A 24,709-nucleotide genomic window follows, 5' to 3' on the forward strand; every position below is an offset into this window, starting at 1 on the left:
AATGATGTGCAAGAATGCTAGTCTGTTGACATTTGTATGTCTCTTTGGACACATTGTATAGAATAGAAAGAAAGGTTCTTCTTCGCCCCCCCCCCCCCCCCCCCCCCCCCCCCCCCCCCCCCATCGTTAGAGATAGGATTTTATCTAGTTTTTAAAAATGTTTTTTTTTCTGGGGCACCTGGCTGGCTCAGTCAGTGGAGTTTGAGCCCCATGTTGGGTGTAGAGATTACTTAAATAAAATCTTTTAAAAAAATGTTTTTCCCCCCTGGTTTTTCAAATTAAGATTGTTGCAGTTGGCATTCTTTTCATTGCCTTTTCAGTGTTTTTTTTTCCCCCCTAGAGTTTATTTACTTATTTTGAGAGAGAGAGAGAGTGTGAACAGGGGAAGGGCAGAGAGTGAAGAAGAGAACCCCAAGGAGCCTCCACACTGTGAGTGCAGAGCCCGATGTGGGGCTCGAACTCAAAAACTGTGAGATCATGACCTGAGCTGAAATCAAGAGTTGGATGCTTAAGTGACTGAGCCACCCAGGTTCCCCTGCCTTTTCAGTCTTTAAGGGTGACATTTGCTTGTTGGTAACGTTAAAGAATTGGGTTCGATTTGGGTGGGTACTGAAGTGTGGATAGATCGTATGAGGCATTGCCATTCTTCTCAAGGAGCACATCTAATGTACAGTCTGTCATCCTGGCAGTGTCCCACCTCATGTTGTGGTCACATTGGATGATATCCCAGGGAAAACTCAAGTATTCATGGACGTGGTGGGGAGTGCCCACCTGACTGCAAATCTTCTTGAGTGATAGGTTTCACAGACCCTCCCAGCATGACAAAACGTCTTCACACCTGCTTGTCTTCCCTATCTTTCTTAGTCTGTAGTAGTTGAGAATGTATTTAAAAGCTTTCATTCAGATCTGCTCTAGTGTACTGCTTAACACTAAGATGCAGTGTTTTTAACCAAGGAGAGTATCTTTTCCAAGCATATCTTAGGCATCTAATGGACTAACATGAAAATGTCCATTAACTCAGTTTTAAAATTCAGGCACAATTTCTAACCTATCTGGATCTAAGTGTTTAAAGTCATTAAAAAAAGTTAATGAGGAAGACGATTTTTTTCAGTTCTGTAATATGAAAAACACACTTTGTTCTGCTATATTATTATTTGGAAAATAAAGGGCCAGTTCATGTACTTTTCTCCTATTTAAATAAAAAAAATGAAAATATAAAACTATATGTTGAGGAAATTAATAATTAAAAACCTGTTGGAAAAGTTTCTGAGGATTACTTTGTACTTAAAATCTTTTATTTTTGCTTTTGAAACTTGTAGCCAGCAGTAATCCTAGTTAATTAACTTTTCCACAGTTGTTACATGTTACTGAAGTATATAAAAAGGGATTTATATTTTTCAAGATACTGAAGTTCTTGAAACATAAATCCATCTAGTCATTGATAGGCAGTAATAAGTTGCTCTTATTACATGGCTTGAATGTACTTGGTTTTGTATTAGCAACCCAGTGAAATCACATCAGGCATTTAGTACAACAATGATGACAAAATTGAAATTGAGTTTCAAAACTTTTTTTTTTAAAGCTTATTTTGACAGAGAGCACAAGTGGGGGAGGGGCAGAGAGAGAGGAAGAGAGAGAATCCCAAACAGGCTCTGTCTGCCAGCACAGAGCCTGCTGGCAGGGCTCGAACCCATGAACTGTGAGATCATGACCTGAGCCAAAGTCGGATACCTAATAGACTGAGCCAGCCAGCTGCCCCGAATTTCAAAAGCTTTTAAAATTGAGGTGCCTTGGTAGCTTATTCGGTTAAAGGTCTGGCTCTTGATTTTGGCTCAGGTCATGATCTTGTGGTTCAGGCGATTAAGCCCTGCGTCAGGCTCTGTGCTGAGCATGGAGCCTGCTTAAGATTCTCTCTGTCTCTGTCTCTGTGTCTCTGTCTCTCTCTCTCACTCACTCACTCACTCACTCACTCACTCCCCCCCACCCCATGCCCCACTGCTCAGGCGTGCTTGCTTGTTCTCTTAAAAAATGCTTCTTAAAAATTACTTCACGGCGAAGAATATAACTTAGCAGTATTGAAAAGTACTTTCTATCTTAGACTTTTGTGGGGGGTGGGCTCATAAATGTCCAGGTATATGCAAGTGCTCTAGTTTTTATGTCTGCTTTGTAAAATAAAGTTAAACTGATCGGAAATTCCTTAAACTGGAAGACCGTTAGGGAAATCCATTTCAAAGATACATGAATCCCATTATCATTTTAGAATAGGTTCTTTTTAGAAGTAAATAAGTTATTCTTTTCAGGAGTGAATGCCTACACTTAAAAATAGATTTAAAATGTTTTAAAATAAGTAGTCTTAAAAATGGACTATATAATCTGAAGTTTTGAGTAGACTCATGCACACATCTGGTCTTCTAGGAGAAAGGTAAAATGGATGAGGATCAAATGTGAGGGTATTTAAATGATCGTCAAGATTCTGTGGCTCATGTGTAGTGATAGTGAACTCTTTAGTGGTGAACTTTAATTTATGCTTAGTGCTGACCTGCTGCTGTGTAGGGACACTCACTGTGTCCCTTCATTCAGTCCCTTTAATTATCCCCACTTCCTTGGGGAGCTTGCTTAGAACTGAGCATGAGTGCTTCTCGGGAAAATACGGGGCTACTCTGGCTACATGTAACAGGGTAGTTTTTGATACGGTATTTATGTATTGATGAACCAAGTAAGGGGCTAAAGTTGTTTGCAGGGGGTTTATTTAATCAAATTGGTAGGGAATATTTTGGAAGTTACCTGGTTAGAGAGTGATTAGGCTTCTAATAAATGACAGTCATGGTTAATATACCTCTTGAGCTTCTTTGTTCCACTCTTCTTTTTTAGTGCACTTTTTAAAAGAGATCTGACTACCTAAATGATATGTGAGACAATCAGATTTGGAATTTTGTGTATATTTGCAGGGGATGGGAGTTCTTTGTGCTGGGAGCATCTGTTAATGCAGAGATTTGTCTCTTCAGGTTCATGTGAAAATGGCGGACGAGGCTGTCTGTGTTGGCCCAGCTCCCACCAGTAAAAGCTACCTCAACATGGATGCCATCATGGAAGCCATTAAGAAAACCAGGGCCCAAGCTGTGAGTCTGAATGAATCTATCTACTGCAGCTGTTTCCTATATAGTGAGCAGAAAGCTAGAGTTGGTATTCAGGAAAAAAAAATAAGAAAGAATGATTGAAAATGCTGTTGCAGTTAGTTCATGTCATACGAGTTAAATGTGTCCGAATTCGCTACTGGAAATCAAAGGCTTTGTAGCATCTGGCAGTGTTGGTCGCTGATCCTGCAGGTGGCTGTTGGATTCAGCTTTCACACCAGGGAGCAGTTTCAGTTCATTTCCAAATTTGCTAGGGAAAAAAAAATCCCAATTAGTTTTGAGTATTAACCCTTTCAGTGTAATAAGAAGATAAAGAAAAAAAATCTGTATTACCAGTAGGATCCAAAAGATTCTTCTTTAAGTTCTCTTTTAATCATGTTAACCTTAGGACACCTGGTTACACTTCCAGAAATAAAAACTATGCAATTGGTAATTATTTCAGTTTGATAATGTCAGTGGAATACACTTGACTTGCACGGAGAAATAAATAATGCTTTCCATGTCTAATTCTGTTTGAATGGGTGGAATCCAGGGAAGGAACTGGTTTCTGACATCAGGAATAGTGTTTTGTTGTTGGTGGGTATATATGTTTCATATCAGAGAACTAATTATATATAATGTTGTAACTACTGGGAGTCATCTCTGAAATGGGATGGAAACAGCCAACACCAGCAATTAGCCTGGAGTGCTTCAGTTAGCGCTCATGTGTCTTTGAAAGAAATGTTTTAGTAAGATACAGGTTTAGATAAAAAACTGAATTCATGAACCCATATTATAGATGTTTACAGTTTATTATCAGAGTTAATGAAGGTAAAGCTCTTAACCTTTTGACAACAGCTTGTCAGAGTGCAATCTTTCATGAAATGTTTCTGTGAAATGCAGTTGATGGAGTGAAACTTTTCCTGTGATGCAGTCATTTCAATTCTGTACCATGTTCCTAAAGCGTTTAAAAATCTCAGATGTGTAGCTACTTCTAGATTATGATATTGGCTCCTTCCAAAATTTGACTTTCCTTCTAGCAGACTTGTTTTCTTGGAAATACATTCAATGCTGACCAGTGATAGAGTGGCTACATTTGTTTGGCTGGTGTGGTAGAACAGGACGGTAGAACTTCAACTGTAGCAACGTGGCTTGTGAGAGAGGATTACATAAAGTGGTTGTGAGTGGCTAAATGGGTTGGGCCAGGGGAGAAAGAGTAGACGTCTAGTTAGCATAAAAATTTTCAGAATACAAAGAAAAAATAAAACCAGACTTTGATTTTACCTAGATTTGACAGAAACTGCTCACTGGATAGTGGTTGAGTATATTCATGTTATTAGGAATAAAATGCATTTGTTGGCTTACCCAGGGTTTTAGAAAGCAGTAGTTCCTGAGACTGTAAAGGAAGGGGAATTAGGAGTTTTTCATCTATCCGTAAATGGTTTTGTTTAACCTTGTACTTCGACCCACCAGCCATTAGAAATTTCTCCACTCTTGTGGCCAAAGGCAGCCTCAGAAGAAGTAGGGAGAGTTTGGGTCGTGTTGAATAGCATAGTCAGATGTAGGTGGATAGGCAGAATTATGGTCCCGATTGTGGCTAGGAAAAAGGTAGTGTGCTGCAAGTGAATGCTGCGTAGTCAGTCTCTTGGAATTTGGGTCTGTACTCAGGAATGTGAGTTGCGGCTGCCAGTATTGAGGAGAAGTAACCTTACTCAAGGCCCTTAAACTATAAGTACAATAATGCACTCTCTGTGTTGCTTACTAAAGGTTTTGTGAAATTTTTTGTAAAATTGAATGTGTGTTTTGTTTTCATTTCTAAGGTACATCCAGGTTATGGATTCCTTTCAGAAAACAAAGAATTTGCCAAATGTCTGGTAAGTTTGTAATGGATCAGAATCTGTTGACTTCTATCTCAGAAAGCAGCGTAATGGTATTGCTTTTGTAAATGTGGGTCATGATGCATTAAAGAATTTTAATTGACCCATCAATTCTTTGAAAATTACTTGTAAAAAGTGAAGAGTTTTTGTTCTGAAACCCAGGTCTTGGTTTAAAGAATAAAAGTGGAAGAGTTATGATATCACCTTTATACCTAGCTAATGACACTGAGTTTGTCATATACTATATGGACTTTTTAAAAATTCGACTCTTCAGATTTGTAGCTAACTATGTCAAAGAGTCCAGTGATTTATTATTATAACACAAGCATGGACTGTGAAGCCAGAAGTAAGATTCTATCTATTTCCCTTTTCATTGCATATTGTAATATTTAAGATCAAATTTCTGTTTGGGGAAAAGACTTTTGTATTACCGAAGTCTTTTCCAGATATTACCACCTTGGTTAAATGAATTGAACTACATTCAAGATGGTACTGAAAACTTAGTGTTCAGGTGCTAAACTAGGATTTTGAATGTTTCAAAAAGCTCATTGGATCAGTTATCCCAGGAGGTATCTTAATTTACTATTCTAATATGTTATACTTTATTTCTGTGAAATGTTTATATTTTGTTGTTTCATGGATTCAGAATTACTTATGAATATAATTTTCTAGATGAAATTTTGACTTAAGATCCATAAATTTAATTTGGACAATTTTTGAGATCCTAGAGTTCTAGTTTAGAATGATTTATTTTAACCAATTGATAGGTTAAAAACTAGGGCCTAAAGATTAAAGTGAGGCCTGATGGAGTTGTGATGTAAGGTGACACAGATAGCTAATGGTAACAGGTGCCTGGAGAGGGCAGATGAGGTGGAAGCAACCAAAGGCCCACATTTACCACATTTACCATTTGTGCAGCATGTGCACACTTTCCCATTTCTATTCTTTTTTGCTAGCCTCTTGCCTGAAATTTTGACTGAGTTGTATCGTTATGTCAAAAGTGATTTGAATATAATACATGTGAATGTGCTTGTACAATATAATGTATTAGACTTAAGTTTGTGTAGATGAGGAGTCTCTAAACCATGGTCCATTGGCCAAATGCAGCCTGCCGCCTGTTTTTGTAAATTAAATTTTATTGGCACACATCCATGCTCATTCATGTACGTGATGTCTGTGGCTGCTTTGGCTTTATAACAGCAGAGTTGTGAAGCTATAGCAGAGACCAAATAACCTGCAATGCCTAAAATATTTACTGTATGGCCCTTTGTAGTAGAAATTTGCCAACCCTTGGTATAGAGTATCTGGGTCTCAGAGAAGTTAAATGACACAGCCTGTTGTGTGTTCATCCATGCATTCAATTGTTAAAAAAATGGTTGTTTGCTATGTTTATATTTGAGAAGGATATAAAAAGGCATCAGATGTGTGTCCTGCTCATGAGGGGCTCACAGTCATGTTGTGGAAAATAAGTCAAGTCCACAAGTGACTTCAGTTCAGGGGAAAAATACTATGAGGAAGTTCACATTCTCCTTAAATGAAGGATATTTCCATCAGGGGCTTTGCATTAGAGAGAAGAGTATAGAATAGGTGAATGAGCACCTTCCTTTCTGACTAATTTTCTTTCTAATTTCTCCTCCATTTCCCATTGTCAGTGCTATGCCTCAGCCAAGACAACAGTGCCATTCTCAAACATGGCTAGTTCTTTCCTGTTCCATCCTTTTCAGCACTCTTTACCCTGTGGGCACACCGGTCCTCTCCCACATTTCCAACTTCTGCCTGTCCCGAAAGGCATGGTTCACATGTTACTACTATCAGCATAGTTTCCATGCCCTTCAGGTGAGAAGTAATCTCTTTCTTCTATTTGCTAGAGCATTTTTTTTTTTGAGATTTCTTATTTGATATACCACTTTCCATATTAAAATTTTTCCTTTACTGTATTTTAATCTCCTCTTGAGATGAGAGACTTGGTCTCATTGGTCTTTGTTTCCCTTTTGTTTTATATTTTAATGATTTCTGCATAGTAGGCTCAATGAATGTTATGGAAAGATTAAATAATTACTAGATTAAAAATAATAAAACAATAACCTGCAAGAAAACTTTTCGTCTATCACAAAAGGGACTGCTTTATAGTTAGAAGGCAATGTTGCTGTGTTTCGGTTCACAACGAAAATATGCAGCTAGTGATAACTAACCCTTGTCTTTTTTTGTGTGTATCGTGGCAAGATTCTTTTTGGGATAGAGCTTTCCTAGCATTAAAATCTTTTCCCATTGGAGTGTGCCATTTAAAATGCTCCTTTTGGGATATCTAGGTATAGTTGGTAAGTTCCATAAAAAATAATACAGCATTGAAGTGAAATTGCCTACTGATTATGTTAGGCCATATAAACATTGTGTGATTGGTGACCAGCCATTGGATTCAATAGTTACTCTCTCAAACTGAATATATTCTTAGAGATATGCTTTACGTTGTAGTGGTGATAGATTACCATGTTGGTGGTGGTGACTTTGGCAAGGAGAAGCTGAAAAAATTTTTTTAATGTTTATTCATTTTTGAGAGAGCATGAGTGGAGGGAGGGCAGAGGGAGAAGGGGACAGAGGATTCAAAGCAGGCTCTGTGCTGACAGCAGCGAGCCCAATGTGGGGCTTGAACTCATGAACTGTGAGATCATGACCTAAGCTGAAGTCAGATGCTCAACCAACTGAACCACCCAGGCACCCCTGGAATTTTTTTTTTTTTTTAAGTTGGATACTGTGGAGTTCCTTTTATTATAATACCATATCTTATGTTTGAGATTTAATCAAATATGGAGGTCCCCTCCCCCTTTTTTTCCTAGTTCTGTTTTTTTTTACTGTCTTTTTAAAAAAATGTTTGAGAGAGAAAGAGAAAATCCCACGGAGGCTCCACACTGTCAGTGCAGAACCCAGTGTGAGTCTAGATCTCACAAACTGTGAGATCACGACCTGAGTGGAAATCAAGAGTCAGATGCTCAACCAACTGAACCACCCAGGCACCCCTGGAATTTTCTTTTTTTTTGAAGTTGGATACTGTGGAGTTCCTTTTATTATAATACCATATCTTATGTTTGAGATTTAATCAAATATGGAGGTTTCCCCCCCATTTTTTTCTAGTTCTGTTTTTTTACTGTCTTTTAAAAAAAATATTTATTTTGAGAGAGAAAGAGAAAATCCCATGGAGGCTCCACACTGTTAGTGCAGAGCCCAGTGTCAGGCTAGATCTCACAAACCGTGAGATCACGACCTGAGTGGAAATCAACAGTCAGATGCTCAACTGACTGAGCTCCCCAGGCACCCTTGATTCTGTTTTTTAAAATTGCTGTTCAAAGACCAGCATATTTATTTTGCTTATGGAAAAACGAGTTGTGCTTTATGTGATACATTGTTGTTTTTAGAAACATTAGAAAATAGACAGTAAACCAAGTATAAAAGTATACTGAACATTATGGTTTTTTTTTCCCAAGACTAATTCTTTTTTTCTTTTTTCTTTTGTAATAACAGCCTTCATTTGGGCCTCTGTGTGGGAGTATGTTTGTGGGTACCCGTGACCATTACTCTTTATGCTTAATTTACATGCAGTGGGATCAGATTACCCAGAATCCCTACTGTACCTGATTTAAACCAAATCATACTTTGTTTTTGCTTAAATCATGGAAAAAAACAAAGCTACAAATCACCCTCATGAAGAAATTTCAGTAATTTTCAGTAATCTTAATGTGCCGAGCCAACAGATTTTATTTCCAAACTGTGTTTCATTCTGTATTTCCCTTCTGGGCTCCTTGTATTCTGAGTGGTAAAAACACAGTGATAGGAGGCTCTGAGGAGAATTAAGAAAATAAATTTTTTTTTTTTAATTTTTTTTTTTTCAACGTTTATTTTTGGGACAGAGAGAGACAGAGCATGAACGGGGGAGGGGCAGAGAGAGAGGGACACACAGAATCGGAAACAGGCTCCAGGCTCTGAGCCATCAGCCCAGAGCCCGACGCGGGGCTCGAACTCACGGACCGCGAGATCGTGACCTGGCTGAAGTCGGACGCTTAACCGACTGCGCCACCCAGGCGCCCCAATAAATTCTTTAATTTATGAAAGAGCTTTGAGGGGCGCCTGGGTGGCTCAGTCAGTTAAGCGTCTGACTTTGGCTCAAGTCATGATCTCACAGTTCATGGGTTTGAACCCCACGTCGGGCTCTGTGCTGACAGCTAAGAGCCTGGAGCCTGCTTCGGTTTCTGTCTCCCTCTTTCTCTGTCCCTCCGCTGCTCATGCTCTTTCTCTCTAAAATAAACATTAAATTAAAAAAAAAAAAAAGTAGAACTACCTGCTCTTGAAAAAAGGAGGTATTGGTTTAAAGAGATTTTAGCGGCTTATGGGTGGCTCAGTTGGTTAAGTGTCCAACTTTGGCTCAGGTCATGATCTCTCGGTTTGTGGGATTGAGCCCTGCATCGAGCTTTGTGCTGACAGCTCAAAGCCTGGACCCTGATTCTGATTCTGTGTCTCCCTCTCTCTCTCTGCCCCTCCCCTGCTCACACTCTGTGTCTCTGTCTGTCTCAAAAATAAGTAAACATTAAATAAATATTAAAAGAGATTTCATAGTGTTCCTAGTTAGTTTGCTAACATATGTATGTGTATAGATATAGTAAGTATATATATAAGTATAGTAAATATATACATATATATATTTATTTAGTAATTTATTTTACTAAAGCACAGCATTACAAATTATAGGGATTAGCTTTATGAGAAATTTGTACGTTAGATTTAATAGTTCGTGTTTCACGTTTGGGTCTTGCCCACGTATTTAAAAGATATGTGTGTACATGCATATCGACGGTGAGTTTTATCCACAGTGCTCAGCATGGAAGCTTATAGAAAACTGTAGCAAGCACTTCAGATTTGATGATCATATTCTTTTATCTCCTTCTGTTGGATACCTTTTAACAGGATAAGGAATATAACTGTTCAAAAACAGTGATGAGATGTCATTTTTCTCTCCATTGGATTTACCAAAAATTTAAAAACTGGCTGTAATATCCAGTGTAGGCAAGTGGACAGGAAAATTGTTCTTGGGAATATAAAGTATTTTAGGCTTTTTTTTTTTTGCTAGAAATTTACTAGTATTTATTACAATTTAGTGTATATATTCTTTGACTTGACAAGGAACTTCACCTACAAAGACAAACCTTAAGAAATGTTCATTGTAAGGTTGTTTGTAACAGCAAAACTTGGAAATAAGTTAACATTGTTTCATCTGTAAAATGAAGAGAATGACCCCTACCTGCAAGGTTGTTGTAAAGATGGGAAACAACTTATATAAAGAACTTAGCACAGAGTCTGGCATTGCCAGGCAAATCATCTTAATCTTTATAATTGTTAATAATTACTTTAGTAGAGGAGAGAGCTGTTGAAGAGCATTTAGCGACAAGGATATAGTTGAACTTAGTGCTTTTGGGAAATTAGTCTGATAGTTTTCATGTCTATTTTGTGAGTTTAGATTTTTTTTTCCTGTTGAGGTTAATAGTTTGATAGAATTACACTGCTGTATATCTGTGCGTAATAATGTAGTTTACAAATTATTATGACCCATGATTTCTTTCATTCATGCAACCACCGAAGCTGGATATTATGAACTCTGTATAATGAAAGGAAAACAATGACTCAGGTACAGTGACCTCTAATAGTTAACACTATGCTAGTAGTAACAGAGTCAGGACTTGGCCTACGTTGGTTGACTTTCAGGTACAGAGCACTTGAAATAAAAACCACTGTGCCCTCGTTGGCTAAGTTGGAAATAGAGCATTCACAGAGAACCCAAATAGTGAAGACCAAATAACTGTGGTCAACTTACCCCAAAGCTCGTAGAAGAAACCTTTCTCTCCATTTAACAGTAATACAGGTAGCGCATGGTCAGACTGTAGGAAAATGACTGTTGTGTAGGCAGAAACTTGGAAGACCGCATCTTGCTGGGTCCCTTGTCTCATTTGGGAGATTGTAATCCATAGTGCATTATTAGAGTTAAGAAGTGTGTTTTGTAACGGATACTAAAATTCTGAAGTTAGCAAGTTAGCCAATAGTTTCATTTAGCACTATTTTTGTTCTTAAAATAGTAGAGTAAATTTAAAGTGATTCATATGATACTCTATTCACTCATAGTTGTAAAAACTTTTTTTTAGATAGGAGGATAAAGGAGAGGCTTAAACCTTGCAAGTCCAGAATTGTATATAACTCTGATTTTATCTATATGTAGGCTGTGATCTGGGTAACTCACAGAAGTATGTTTTGTGCATGACTGTTGAAATTTATTTATATCATGGCTTAAGAAAGTTGAATAATGTTACTGCAGTGTATTTTGTAGATACCTAGTTTTAACTGTATACATTTTCTTAACATTAGTAGAAATTCCATATTGGACATAGATCTTTGATTTTTATTATGTTAAAATGAAACATTTTTGAGAATGTAAAATCTTAAATTTAAGTCACATGCATATTCTGGAAAAGAAGGTTTTCTCTATCTGTGAACCTCTGACCCTAGCCCCCAGTTTGGAAGCTACCACTGCAACTATATTTATATTCTTCTGGAGTGAGTGTGTGTGTTAGAATTTTGCTATAGATTTATTTGTCTTATTTGCCAAAGTAGATTTTGTTTATGAGAAAAGAAGTGACACAGAATATTTCTTGCCTTCCCCCAGGCTTTTAAAAATAGGTATGGAATACAACCTACAGATACTCTAGCACCATTCTTATTTACTCTTCCCGACAAGCTGTGTTGTATTATCATCATCCCTTGGTGTTAAGAAGAGAATAATCTCAGAAGTAAATGCCTTGCCCAGTGTCACATAGCTAATCAATGAGAGTATAGTTTGTAACAAAAGTTACAAATTCTATACTCAGTAAATGTTCCAAACTGCTTTGAAGATGGATTGAAACTAGACTGGGTTGTTAGTGTTTTGTTTGTTTCTTTTGTTTTTTTGTTTTATAAAAGATAGCTTTGGCTGGTGCCTATTTTTGCTGTTGATGGAGGCTCTTTCTTCTCCATTCTTCCTCCCCTCCACTTGGTGTGCCATTTTTAAGGTCTGAAAACAGCTATTTCTTTTGTTTTTCTGATCTTGTGATCTTGGATCCTAGTGAAAGTAACTGTCTTCACTTGGATTTGCTCACTTTTTGAAAGAGCTGGTGGAAATGTAAAATAGTCATTGATACCTTTTACCACTCTGTGATTTTATGTATATATATAAATGCTTTTTATTTATTTGAGAGAGAGAGAGAGCGCGCAAGTGGGGGAGGGGCAGAGGGAGAAGGGGACAGATGATCTGAAGTGGGCTCCAGAATGACAGCAGTGAGCCTGATGTGGGGCTTGAACTGAAAAATTGTGAGATCGTGACCCAAGCCGAAGTTGGACACTCAACCGACTGAGCCATCCAGTAGCCCCCCACTCCTTGATATTCTTAAGTTGAATCAATCTGGTCTCCATGGATTTGGAGGGGAAAGTTTGGCAACTCTTCTGACAATTTAAAAAACAATCTTTTTTAATATTATTTTTGACAGACAGAGCTTGAGCGGGGGAGGGGCAGAGAGAGGGGGAGACACAGAATCCGAAGCAGGCTTCAGGCTCTAAACTGTCAGCACAGAGCCTGACGCGGGGCTCGAACTCACAGACCGCGAGATCATGACCGGAGCCAAAGTCGGATGCTCAACCGACTGAGCCATCCGGGCGCTCCCCTTCTGACAATTTTATAGTATATTTGTAATTGTGACTCTTAAATGTTATGTTCAGAATTTATGAAATAACTTCATAAAACTCTTATCATAACAGAATGTCTTCAGAAATGTTTGAGAAGTTTGTTTTCCTGTGTGTTGGATTAGAGTTCAGCTTCTAGAGTATTTGTTGAAGAATTTGAAGATTTGAATAGAAATGCTCTGACCTGGATAAATCCTCCTTTATTTTTAGGGAGATTTTTTAAGGGTGTAGACAAGGCAAATTCATATAGGTTTGTGGGGTTTGGGGATGCCTTCAATAGGAAGGTTAAGAATGTAGGATTTGAGGGGCACCTGGGTGGCTCAGTCGTTTAAGTGTCCAACTTTGGCACAGGTCATGATCTCACAGTTAGTGGGCTCAAGCCCCTTGTCAGGCTGTGTGCTGACCCCAGTTTGGATTCTTTCTCTCTCTCTCTCTCTCTCTCTCTCTCTCTCTCTCTGCCCCTTCCCCACTTGCACTCTGTCTCAAAAATAAACATTAAAAAAAAAATGAATCTAGGATTTGATGAAGTTGGGATTTCCTGCTCTTGGCTTGGTTAAAATAGCTTGAATTTTATCCTATGAACTTTCCTTCTCCCCTAATTCCTTACTGTCCCCTTCAGTTATTAGCACAGTCTGGAATTAGTTAAAATTCTTCTTCTGCCACATGGTAGCTATGTGATCTCAGATAGGGTGCTTAATGTTTGAAGACTCAAGTGTCTTATGCTCACAGTTCACACAATATATATTTCCACATCTGACTCTTTATGTTGAAAACATGTCTCTTGTAGCAGTGTGTAGGTGGGTCATGCTTTTTAAATCATTCTAATAATCCATATCTTTTTCAAGTTGTGTTTAGACAATTAAGGTTTTTTGGTTTGCCTAATTCTTTCTTTCTTTCTTTCTTTCTTTCTTTCTTTCTTTCTTTCTTTCTTTCTTTCTTTCTTTCTTTCTTTCTTCCTTCCTTCCTTCCTTCCTTCCTTCCTTCCTTCCTTCCTTCCTTCCTTTGTCTCTCTCTCTCTCTCTCTCTCTCTCCCCCCCCTTCTCTCTTTCTCTCTTTCTCTCTTTTTCTCTCTTTCTTTCTGGCATGAGTGGGTGATAGGGGTTGGGGGGGAGTGGAGAGAGAGCCAGACAGAGCCAGACACGGGGCTCAACATGTGGCTCGATCTCACGAACTGTGAGATTGTGACCTGAGCCAAAAATCAAGAGTCAGATGCTTAACTGACTGAGCCACCCAGGCGCTTTGCCTTATTTTCTTTACTAACAGCTTTACTGAGGTATAATTCCCATGTCCTAACATTCACCCTTTTGTCATAAACAATTCAGTGCTTTTTAGTATTGTCATGGAAGTGTGTAACCATCTTCAATATGCAATTCCAGTAAAATTTACTAACATTTAATAAATTACTAGTGTGACTGCATTTATGGCTACCATTTTGTTTGCTTTCTGGTTGTCTCACTTTTTTTTTTCCTTCTGTTTTCTTGTTTCTCTGGATTATATTAAATTTTGGAATTCCATTTAAAGTTACCTATTAGACCTTTTACATTTTTTAGTGGTTTTTCTAGAGATTACAATATACATCCTTAACTTTATATGGTCTACTTAGAGGTAATATTACACTATTTCATGTAAAATGTAGACATGTTACAGTTGTATAGGCACCTGGGTGGCTTAGTTGGTTGAGCATTCAACTCTTGATTTTGGCTCAGGTCATGATCTCATGGTTTGTGGGATGGAGCCCCGTGTTGGGCTCCACGGTGAGCATGGAGCCTGCTTGGGATTCTCTGTCTCTGTCCTGCTCATGCACGCTCTCTCTCTCTCTCTCTCTTTCTCAAAAAAGAATTTGCAATTGTACAGTCCCCCCCTCCCCCCCATTTTTCCATCAACATTCTCTGTGTTCATAGTTGTCATGAGTATTTCATCTGCATAGATTACAAATTCCATAGGAAAATGTCTATTTTTGCTGTAAACATGTTTGAGGTAAGTTAGGACATTTCCTTCATTAATGACACAAGTATAAGTTGAAATTAAGACTTATTTTCACTTTGGTCCATTTTTAGGAGAAATTCTTAGTTTTTTAGAAAATTTTTAATTACATACATATTTAATTATACATAATTATATAACATAGGATTACCCTTTTCACTATTTAAAAAATATATGGAATTCTTCATGAATTTGCATGTCATTTTTGCTTAGGGGCCATGCTAATAATCCTCTCTATCTTTCTAATTTTAGTACACGTGGGGCCCCTTTTCTCTATTTTTTGTAAATTTTTTTTTTTTTGAGAGAATTTCAAGCAGGGTCTGCACTGTCAGCACAGACCTCGATGTGGGGTTCAAACCCACAAATGGTGAGACAATGATCTGAGCTGAAATCAAGAGTTGGATGCTTAACTGACTGAGCCACCCAGGCGCCTCCCCACTTCACCATTTTTAAGTGTACAATTCAGTGGCATTAAGTACATTTACAGTGTGCAACTCTCACTACCGTTTTATTTTTCATCATCCAAAACTGAAACCCTGTACTCATCAAACAGTAACTCTCATCAGTTGAGCGTTCGACTTCAACTTGGGTATTGATCTCACGGCTTGTGAGTTTGAACCCACACTGGGCTCTCTGTTGTCAGCACAGAGCCTGCTTCGGATCTTCAGTTCCTCTTTTTCTCTGCCCCTCCCCTGCTCGTTCTCTCTCTCTCTCTCTCTCTCTCTCAAAAAACAAAAACAAAACAACAACGAAAACAGTAACTCTCTACTACTCCCACCCCTACCCAGGATAAGGTCTGTTTTACTTTCTGTCTTTATGAATTTGCCTATACTAGGTAACTCTTATGAGTGGACTCATATAACTTTTGACCTTTTATGTGTGGCTTATTTCACTGAGCATAATGTCCTTGAGGTTCATCCATGTTGTAGTGTGTGTCAAAATTGCATTGCTTTCTAAGTCTGATAAGTCCATGGTATGGCTATACCACATTTTTTAAATGTTTATTTGTTTATTTTGAGAGAGAATGCATCAGCATGTGTGGGAGTGGGGTCAAGAGAGAAGGAGAGTGAGAATCCCAATCAGACTCTGAGATGTTAGTGCAGAGCCTGACGTGGGGCTCAATCCCATGACCTGAGCTGAAATCAAGAGTCAGGTGCTTAACTGACTGAGCCACCCAGGCGCCCTGGCTGTACACATTTTTATCTGTCATCTGTTGATTGTCACTCAACTTGTAAATGAGTAGAAAGTTCAAATCATGCTTTTAATTCTGTTGTATTACCGAAACTTTCAGTAGGTGCTTGCTCACTATTTGATAGGTGAGAAAAGTTGCCGAATTAAAATTTGGAATTCTGGAAATATAGAAAGGGCTTTGAGAAACCTCCCTGTATTTTTAGGTTGTGATGCTACTTTTAATTTATAGTAACTTTGTGATTTCTTAAAATTGAGTTTCATCTATTTATTTGTATATAATCCCTAAATTTAGAAGGAACTCAGTAGGAAACACTTTTTTGTTGTTCTAGTGAAAGTAGTAGATTGAAGATTTTGTCAGATTAAATGAGGTAACATTAATTATCACTGTTATGTATAGTTAATGATTCTTATTGCCTCAAATACATTCTAAAATTAAACTTTTAAGTGCATGCTTTCCAACATGGGCAAAGAGGCAGAAATAATGAGATGATTGCTGGGGTTTTGTTTTTGGACTGGACCTTATCTAAAGATACTGTTACAAAGTTCCTGAGACACCATATTGAATGAAGCACAGTGTGTGATAGGCTAATTTACTAGGAGTATTCAGTTCTTGTGTGTGCACACTTCCCAACATATGGCATATTTGTTTACATCCCTGTGTGGGCACATGTGTGTATTTTCTTAGCTTTTTATTCAGTTCTTCACATGCTCATTGGTTGTTGAATATAGGTGTTAAGAGAAATAAGAATCTGTTTGAGGGGTGCCTGGGTGGCTCAGTTGGTTAAGTGTCTGAGCTCAGGTCATGATCTCACAGCTCCTGGGTTTGAGTCCTGTGTCCGGCTCTGGGCTGACAGCTTGGAGCCTGGAGCCTGCTTCAGATTCTCAATCTCTCTCTCTCTCTCCCTCTTTCTCTCTCTCTGCCCCTCCCCTATTCATGCTCTGTCTCTCTCAAAAATAAATAAACATTAAAAAAAATTTAAAAAGAAACTATTTGAAAAAATGTGTTACATTTGTTAACCATTATATTTTACTTAAAAGGAAATGTTTTGATTAGTAATGATAGCCTTACGAATGCCATTGTTGATTAGAATGCTATAATTTCTATAAAATGTATTGAATGTATAAACAGAATTGGTTGTATATTAATATACATAAAATGCCATTTCACTAGGGTAGCATCCATTAGTTCAGTGTCTGATATTATTAATGGTATAAGGGCATACATAATATTGAGAAGGCTAACTTGGTTACACCATTGCTGAAATACAAATTTAAAATGAGTTTTAAAATGTTGAGTCTGGGTAATCAATAACTGGGGTTTTATGATACTGTTCTGTCTAATCTTCATTATGTTTGAAACTTTTCATTAAAATCAATAAAAGGAAGTACATTAGGCTCCAAGGAAGTATGTTTTTTTTTAATGTTTATTTTTGAGAAAGAGTGAGAGAGCATGTGTGCACACGCCAGCAGGGGAGAGGCGGAGAAAATGGGGTACAGAGGATATGAGGTGGGCTCTGTGGTGATAGCAGAGAGGCTGATGTGGGGCTTGAACACAACAACTGGGAGATCATGACCTCATCTGAAGTCAGACATTCAACCAACTTGACTGAGCCACCCAGGTGCTGGCCCCCAAAGAAGTATGTTTTTATATCCCATGTTGTTGTGGTAGGCTGGATTATCATAGAGTAAATAATAGGTTCAGTGTTAGTTGATTGTCTTGGAGAATTTACTAAACTTGGGAGAAATTAAAGCTCTCCTGTACATCCTGTGAGAGGATTTTAGCCTTGTCTTTGAAATGTTATCCTGTCATTAAAATGTATGCCTTTACTCTTTAATACTTGCACTTGCACTTGATAGTTTCATCACAAGGGGAAAGAGAATGTTTTGTCCTTACCCTTTAGTTTGGTGTCTGTTGTTGATGTTAAAGTCAAAGTATGCTCTCTAAAAACTTAGCTTTTTCCAGCCCATCTTGACCTTTTGATTATAGCATGGCACCATAAATGGTAAAGAAGTGCCCTTCTCGTGTGTAAACTGTTCATTAGACCAGAGGGAAGATGTAAAAGGAAGCTCCCTTCTATGTCAGGTTGGTCACAAAATAAATAAATAAATAAATAAATAAATAAATAAATAAATAAATAAATAAAATTTGTTAAAAGAGCTTAATCTAGGGTAGTAAGGAGGTGCCTATCTTTATTCCAGATATCACATTTAAGTATCTCTTTTTAGTTAAAAAAACGAGGCTCAGGGGGCACCTGGATAGCTCAGTCAGTTAAGCGTCCGACTTTGGCTCAGGTCATGATCTCATGGTTCTGGAGTTCAAGCCCCGCACTGGGCTCTGTGCTGACAGCTCAGAGCCTGGAGACTGCTTTAGATTCTGTGTTTTCCTCTCTCTCTCTCTCTTTCTCTCTGCCCCTTCCCTGCTTTCACGCTGTGTGTGTCTCTCTCAAAAATAAATAAACCTTTTTTTGTTGTTGTTGTTTAATGTTAATTTTGAGAGAGAGAGAACGGGAGTGGGAACGGGGCAGAGAGGGAGAGAGACAATCCCAAGCAGGCTCCATGTTGTCAGTTTGTCTGCAGAGCCTGATGCAGAGCTCAATTCTACGAACCCTGAGATCATGACCTGAGCCGAAAGCAGGAGTTGGACGCTTAACCGATTGAGCCATTCAGGTACCCCTGAAGTATTTTTTATGTCTCATAAGCAACTTCTGCTAAGATGATCTTTTATATAGGACTGCATTTCTCAAAGAGTTTTTACCGTGCTATGTTGTTATGATGTGTGTTTAGATTAAAGTAGACATGATTGTCTCAAGGACACATTAATTGCCAAAAGAAATAATCATGTTTTGATTGTGTTTTTGTACTAGAATAAGAATTTGAGAATTCAAGTCTTTAGTTTGTCTTATTATTTTATTAGATCATTACTTACCTGCCCTCACAAGATATCCATTAACACTTGATACAGTTTGGGAAAATGACCTAGTATAATAGGATGAGCACCTTCCACTCTTGGTGTAGGTTTTTGTTTTGTTTTTGGTATAGGGGGGTTTTAGTCACAAGGAACCCACAGGGTAAGCAAAGGGTAAGCATATATGTGGATTACTTTCAGAAGGATGATGCAAATGGAAAACCATAGTTTTATTTTCATAAGGGATTTATCTCCTATCTTGTGGCAATAGTGGGAAGGTGCCAGATAGTCTTTTAGATAACAGATATAGTCAAGATGAACAGGATAAAAATCTGAGTGTTCATGAGGTTATATTCAAGTACAGAGAGGTAGGTGGTTAGAAGTGAATTCACAAAGTCAGATCATTTGAATGCTGTAAAGAGGAAGAAAAAGTGGGTGAGTGGCAGAGTATTGGCTGCCAGCATGTTCTGGGGGCACCTGGGGATCCTTGGGACCTTTTCAGAGACTCTGCCAAGTAAAAAATGTTTGAGTAATAGTTTTTCCCCACTCATTTCCTCACGACTCTGCAGTAGAGTTTTCGTGTGGCCACACGATGTATGTTGTAACAGATTAAGTCCAGAACAGATAGGATATTCCAGCTGTATTAAGCTTGATGTTAGAAGTCTGTGCAAATGTAAAACATTTACTAACTTATTTGTTACGAAAATGTTCATCCTAATTGTTAATTCTAAATGGGTTCATTCTTGGAGCGCCTGGGTGACTCGATCAGTTAAGCGTCTGACTTCGGCTCAGGTCATGGTCTCATGGTCTGTGGGTTTGAGCCCCGCGTCAGGCTCTGTGCTGACAGCTCAGAGCCTGGAGTCTGCTTCAGATTCTGTGTCTCCTCTCTCCCTTCTCCTACCCACTCACCTGTGTCCTCTCTATCAAAAATAAATCAACATTAAAAACAATTTAAAAAAATGAATAAACGTTAAAAAAAAGGGTTAATTCTCTTAAAATTCATAAATATTTTATTGTTTATTTTTTGATTTTATTTTTAAGTAATCTTTACAACCAGTGTGGGGCTTGAACTCACAACCCTTGAGATTAAGAGTCACACAAATAAATATTTAAAAAATTTGTTAATTTTAGCACTGTAAATATTGATTTAACATGAATAAGCAGAAGCTCTTTGAGGTCAATAGAGTTTTAAAATGAAAGAGATTCTGAGGTCCCCAAATTGAGAAATGCTGTGCCATAAGTTAACTGGATGGCCTCTTTAGAGAAGGTGGGACCAAAGAAGCTCTCAGAGAGGGTGACCATTAAGCTGAGATGTCATGGGAAAAGAACATTCTAGTCAGAGAGAGCAAGACTTCTCTGACTACTCCTTCCCTCTGCACTCTGGCATCCTTTTCTGGCCTTACAATTAATTATGTGTGAAATCAAGGACCTTTACTTACTCATCTTTGAATTCCTGTTATGTACGACTTTACTTACTAATCATAAATACTTCTTTGCCAATTTTAGTGGAATTGTTTATATATACTTCCAAACATGAGACAAACTTTGGGAAGTGGCCTAATCTCCTTGCTATTCACGCTACGCTCATTTGAAGTACATTTTTATTTTTAAAAGTAATTAACAAACATTTATTAGGATCTATTTCCTATTACTTTCTTTTACATGACAGAATCTTAATATTGGATGTCTGTGACTGTTAGTATAATATGGCTTTGTTTTCCATACATATTTGTTTATGGTAAATTTGTTTTGCAATCTTTATGCTTTGGAGTTAAATTTGAGCCTATGTTTATTAGTGAAATATATAAAGGCTGTGGTTTTTATTGTCATTCCTGCCATTAACATCCTTCATCACACCATTTATAAGCAAAAGCAGTTTTTTGTTAAGTTTATTTATTTTGAGAGAGAGAGAGAGAGAGAGAGAGAGAGAGAGAGCGCGCGCGCGCGCGCACGTGGGGGAGGGGCAGAGAGAGAGGATGAACTATGAGATCATGACCTGAGCTGAGACCGAGGTGCTCAACGGAATGAGCCACTCAGGCACCCCAAAAGTAAAAAAAGTTTTTAAAAAATGTTTATTTGTTTCTGACAGAGAGCAAGGTAGAAGGGCAGAGAGAGGGAGACAGAGAATCCCAAGCAGTCTCTGCATTGTCAGTGCAGAGCCTGACTCAGGACTTGAACTCACAAACTGTGAGATCATGATCTGAGCTGAAATCAAGAGTTGGACACTTAACCAACTGCACCACTCAGGCGCCCCACAAAAGCACTTTTAAAAGTGAGTAGTGATAGAAAGACGAGAAGGAAATAAGGAATCTAGATGAAGAGTATGAGTAATAAGGTTTATTGGACCATGATAATGAATGGATGAGATTTCTATCTTTAGCAGATTGTTAACTTGTTCTGAGTGATAATTATGTGCCGGACACGATTACACTCGACATTTAGTAACTCCATTTGCTTTTCGCAACAGCCCTACAGGTGGATACTAGGTTTTCAGTACTGTTTATAGATGGAAGAAGTAAAAAGAAGGAGAGTGTCAACAAGTTGGTTGCTCAAGGCCACACAGCCAGGGCGATCAGAACGCAGGCCTATCTACAGCTCCTGTCGTGCTCTGACTCCTACTGGGCCATGCTCCCTCTGACGTGACGGAGAGATTCTACATGTTATAGAGCAAAACAAAATAAAGCCTTAAAATGTTTTCAACTTTTTTTCCTCCCCCATCATTATTTTTTTCTTTTTCTGTAAGACTATAATTTTATAGTTTGTTGTAAGCCTCTTGTTATCTTTAGCTGGTAGGACATTTCCAGACCTAAAGGGGCTCCATAAAGAGTGGGAGAGAGACAAAGCATAAGAGACTCTTAAAAACTGAGAACAAACTGAGGGTTGATGGGGGGTGGGAGGGAGGGGAGAGTAGGTGATGGGTATTGAAGAGGGCATCTTTTGGGATGAACACTGGGTGTTGTATGGAAATCAATTTGACAATAAATTTCATATGATAAAAAAAAAAAATAACACCAAAAAAAAAAGACAAAAAAAAACAAGAGTTGCCTGTAGAAGTTGAGGTTTCCCCACTAAAAGCTAGAAGTGGGACAGAGAAGCAGATGAAACAAGGAGAAGAGCATAGAGAAGAAAGAGAAGAGAGGAAAGCGGTGATGGTGGTCTGGAGGGGAGTCTATAGGGTGGTAGCTATCCTTGCAAGTGTGGGGCAGTCACAGCAGCGCCAACAACACGCATGGTGAGGGCTCGCTTTCCAGGTGCCTTGGCCAGTATGGTTTTGGTGAGTGGGGCGAAGGGGCAGCAGTAGCCTTCACCGGATTTGGTAGAGGTGAAAAACAGCAATGAGGATGATTGACTACAGATCTTAAAAGATACTGAGTTAGAAGAGCTGGAAGATAAAACAGTTTTCTCTGAAAAAACACTTTTATTTCTCACAAAAGTGACCTGGGGCGCCTGGGTGGCGCAGTCGGTTAAGCGTCCAACTTCAGCCAGGTCACGATCTCGCGGTCCGTGAGTTCGAGCCCCGCGTCAGGCTCTGGGCTGATGGCTCGGAGCCTGGAGCCTGTTTCCGATTCTGTGTGTCCCTCTCTCTCTGCCCCTCCCCCGTTCATGCTCTGTCTCTCTCTGTCCCAAAAATAAATAAAAACGTGGAAAAAAAAAAGTGACCAATAATGCAGAAATACATCTCTTTTAGGAAGTAGACAGATGTTTTTTATACTTGGAGCAAATTACCTGGATCACCGTACATTTTCTTTAAGATAAAAGACAAAGCTGCCGGACTCCCAATGCATAAGCAGGCGTACTCCTGAGTAAGAGAAGACCTTGCCAATCACCTTCTAGTCAGTGATCAGTTCTTTTGACTGAGGTCTATTCTTTCAAGCCCTGAGGGTTCTAAAAAACTGGGGTTTAACTGCGCACAATATATGGAAAACCTCAATTTTTTACTCAGAATTCATAAAGAGCAAGTAACGAGATTTTTAATGTGTTGTTTTGTGGTATTTAGTTATTGTGATTAATTTTTTGGTGGTGTGAAGCTTTAAGAATCTGGCAGGCTTGGAGCACCTGCGTGGTTCAGTTGGTTAGGCATCCGACTTCAGCTCAGGTCATGATCTTGTGGTCCATGAGTTTGAGCCCTGTGTGGGGCTCTGTGTTGACAGCTCAGAGCCTGGAGCCTGCTTCAGATTCTGTGTCTCCCTCTTTCTGCCCCTCCCTCACTCGTGCTGTCTGTCTCTCTCTCTCACAAAGAAATAAAACATTAAAAAAAAAATCTGGCACATTTTTAAGGTCATCAGAGAATGATAAAAAAATTTTTTTTAAATGTTTTTATTTATTTTTGAGACAGAGACAGAGCATGAGCAGGGGAGGGGCAGAGAGAGAGGGAGACACAGAATCCAAAGCAGGCTCCAGGCTCTGAGCTGTCAGCACAGAGCCTGATGCAAGGCTCGAACTCACGGACTGTGAGAACATGACCTGAGCTGAAGTAGGATGCTTAACTGACTGAGCCACCCAGGCGCCCCGAGAATGATAAAATTATATTCAAACATGTTAATAGTACAAGTGCTTACTTATATAATAGTATTCTTTAACAAATGTTACACAGGAAGTCAAAATAGCAAGTTAATATATTAATGGTACCTTCATTCTATTGTCACATTTATTTTGAAATTAAAAATGCTATTTTTAAATTATGAAAACCATAGCTTATTTTTTTAAAGCTGTACACCCAGCATGGGGCTTGAACTCATGACCCCAAAATCAAGAGCTGCATACTTTACCAACTGAGCCAGCCAGGAGTCCATGAAAATCATAATTTATCTCAAAAGTTAGAAAGTAGATATCTGTTCACATTCATTTTAGGTTTTTCTACTATAAATTGCAGATTATATTATGGCAAATATTTTGTGGCCCAGCAAATGAGGCCCTGCTCATGTAAAGCAAATATTTTGTTTATCTTGAGATCTAAATCATTAGTTTATATGATAATTGTTTTCTTGACAAGCTTCTCAACTTTTCAGTCTTCCCGAGGCCCTGGTGAGCTTTAGATTGCCAAAGTCCAAATTTGTTGACTGACCAGTGAAGAAACCAGTAGTTTAGTACATTGTGTTTTATTTCCTTTCTTTTCTTTTTAGACAACCAGAGATCTTATTTTCACTCCTAGGAAATTGTTTGAAGTCCTGATGGCTTTTAAACGGGTCTCACAAATCTTAACTGAAGCTGACCACGTTGACAATCCATGTTTTGCACAATATTTTTTTGTCGAGGAAGTGTAGAAATTTCGTGTTTGTCTTAGCTTTTCAGTCTCTGAGGTATTACAAGTGGTGACAGGGGCTGCTCTGTTACTGTTTTGCAGCTAGCCCTTTTAATTGATGTTGAATTGTGGCTTTCTGTGCACACAGGGTTAAGTAAAAGGGCTGCAGTCATCCAGTGAGCATTTTCCTTTAATGTGCTCATTAGTGGTGGTAAGTCCACGTTTCAGCACATGTCAGTAATTTACATTTCCTTGCCGAGCGGCTGCCCTTGTTCAAGAGTTGTTCCTAAGCCTGATGAATATATATTGGGAATAAACAGAGTAGAAGAATTGAAAGCCAAATACCCTGCCAGGCCTTTCAGTTGGTTCTGAAGCTTCCAGTGGATCTCTGATTAGCAATGCATGAAGCAGGATGAAAATGCAAAGATGAGGCCTACAAAAGTGGTCCCAGGTAGGCCATCCCCTTAAATCCCCTTTTTGTGACCACCTTTCCATTTCATCTTCCCCAGATTCTTCTTTCAAGGCAGGCTTTCTGTTAAAGTGAAAATACTCTGTTAGACCTAGGAAGTGAACAAAAAAGGATCAACCTGGCTCCTTTACTCCTTCTAACTATTAAGCCAAGTTTGATTGTTAGGCAATGAGTCCACAG

General features: G+C 38.5%; 1 protein-coding gene and 1 pseudogene across 7 annotated transcripts in view; one reads left to right on the top strand and one right to left on the bottom strand.

Annotated features, from left to right (window-relative positions):
* Nucleotides 1–24,709, top strand: part of PCCA (propionyl-CoA carboxylase subunit alpha) — a 417,069-nt gene that overhangs the window by 65,851 nt on the left and 326,509 nt on the right. For all 7 annotated transcript variants that reach the window (XM_043582425.1, XM_043582407.1, XM_043582436.1 and 4 more), the window contains 2 exons: nt 3,006–3,119; nt 4,934–4,987. In XM_043582425.1, the coding sequence (XP_043438360.1) occupies nt 3,006–3,119; nt 4,934–4,987 (168 nt within the window). The remainder of the gene's footprint in view (nt 1–3,005; nt 3,120–4,933; nt 4,988–24,709) is intronic.
* LOC122496618 lies at nt 14,891–14,989 on the bottom strand (annotated as a pseudogene).

This window comes from Prionailurus bengalensis, chromosome A1, assembly GCF_016509475.1.
Source record: "Prionailurus bengalensis isolate Pbe53 chromosome A1, Fcat_Pben_1.1_paternal_pri, whole genome shotgun sequence".
Taxonomy (NCBI): Eukaryota; Metazoa; Chordata; class Mammalia; order Carnivora; family Felidae; genus Prionailurus; species Prionailurus bengalensis.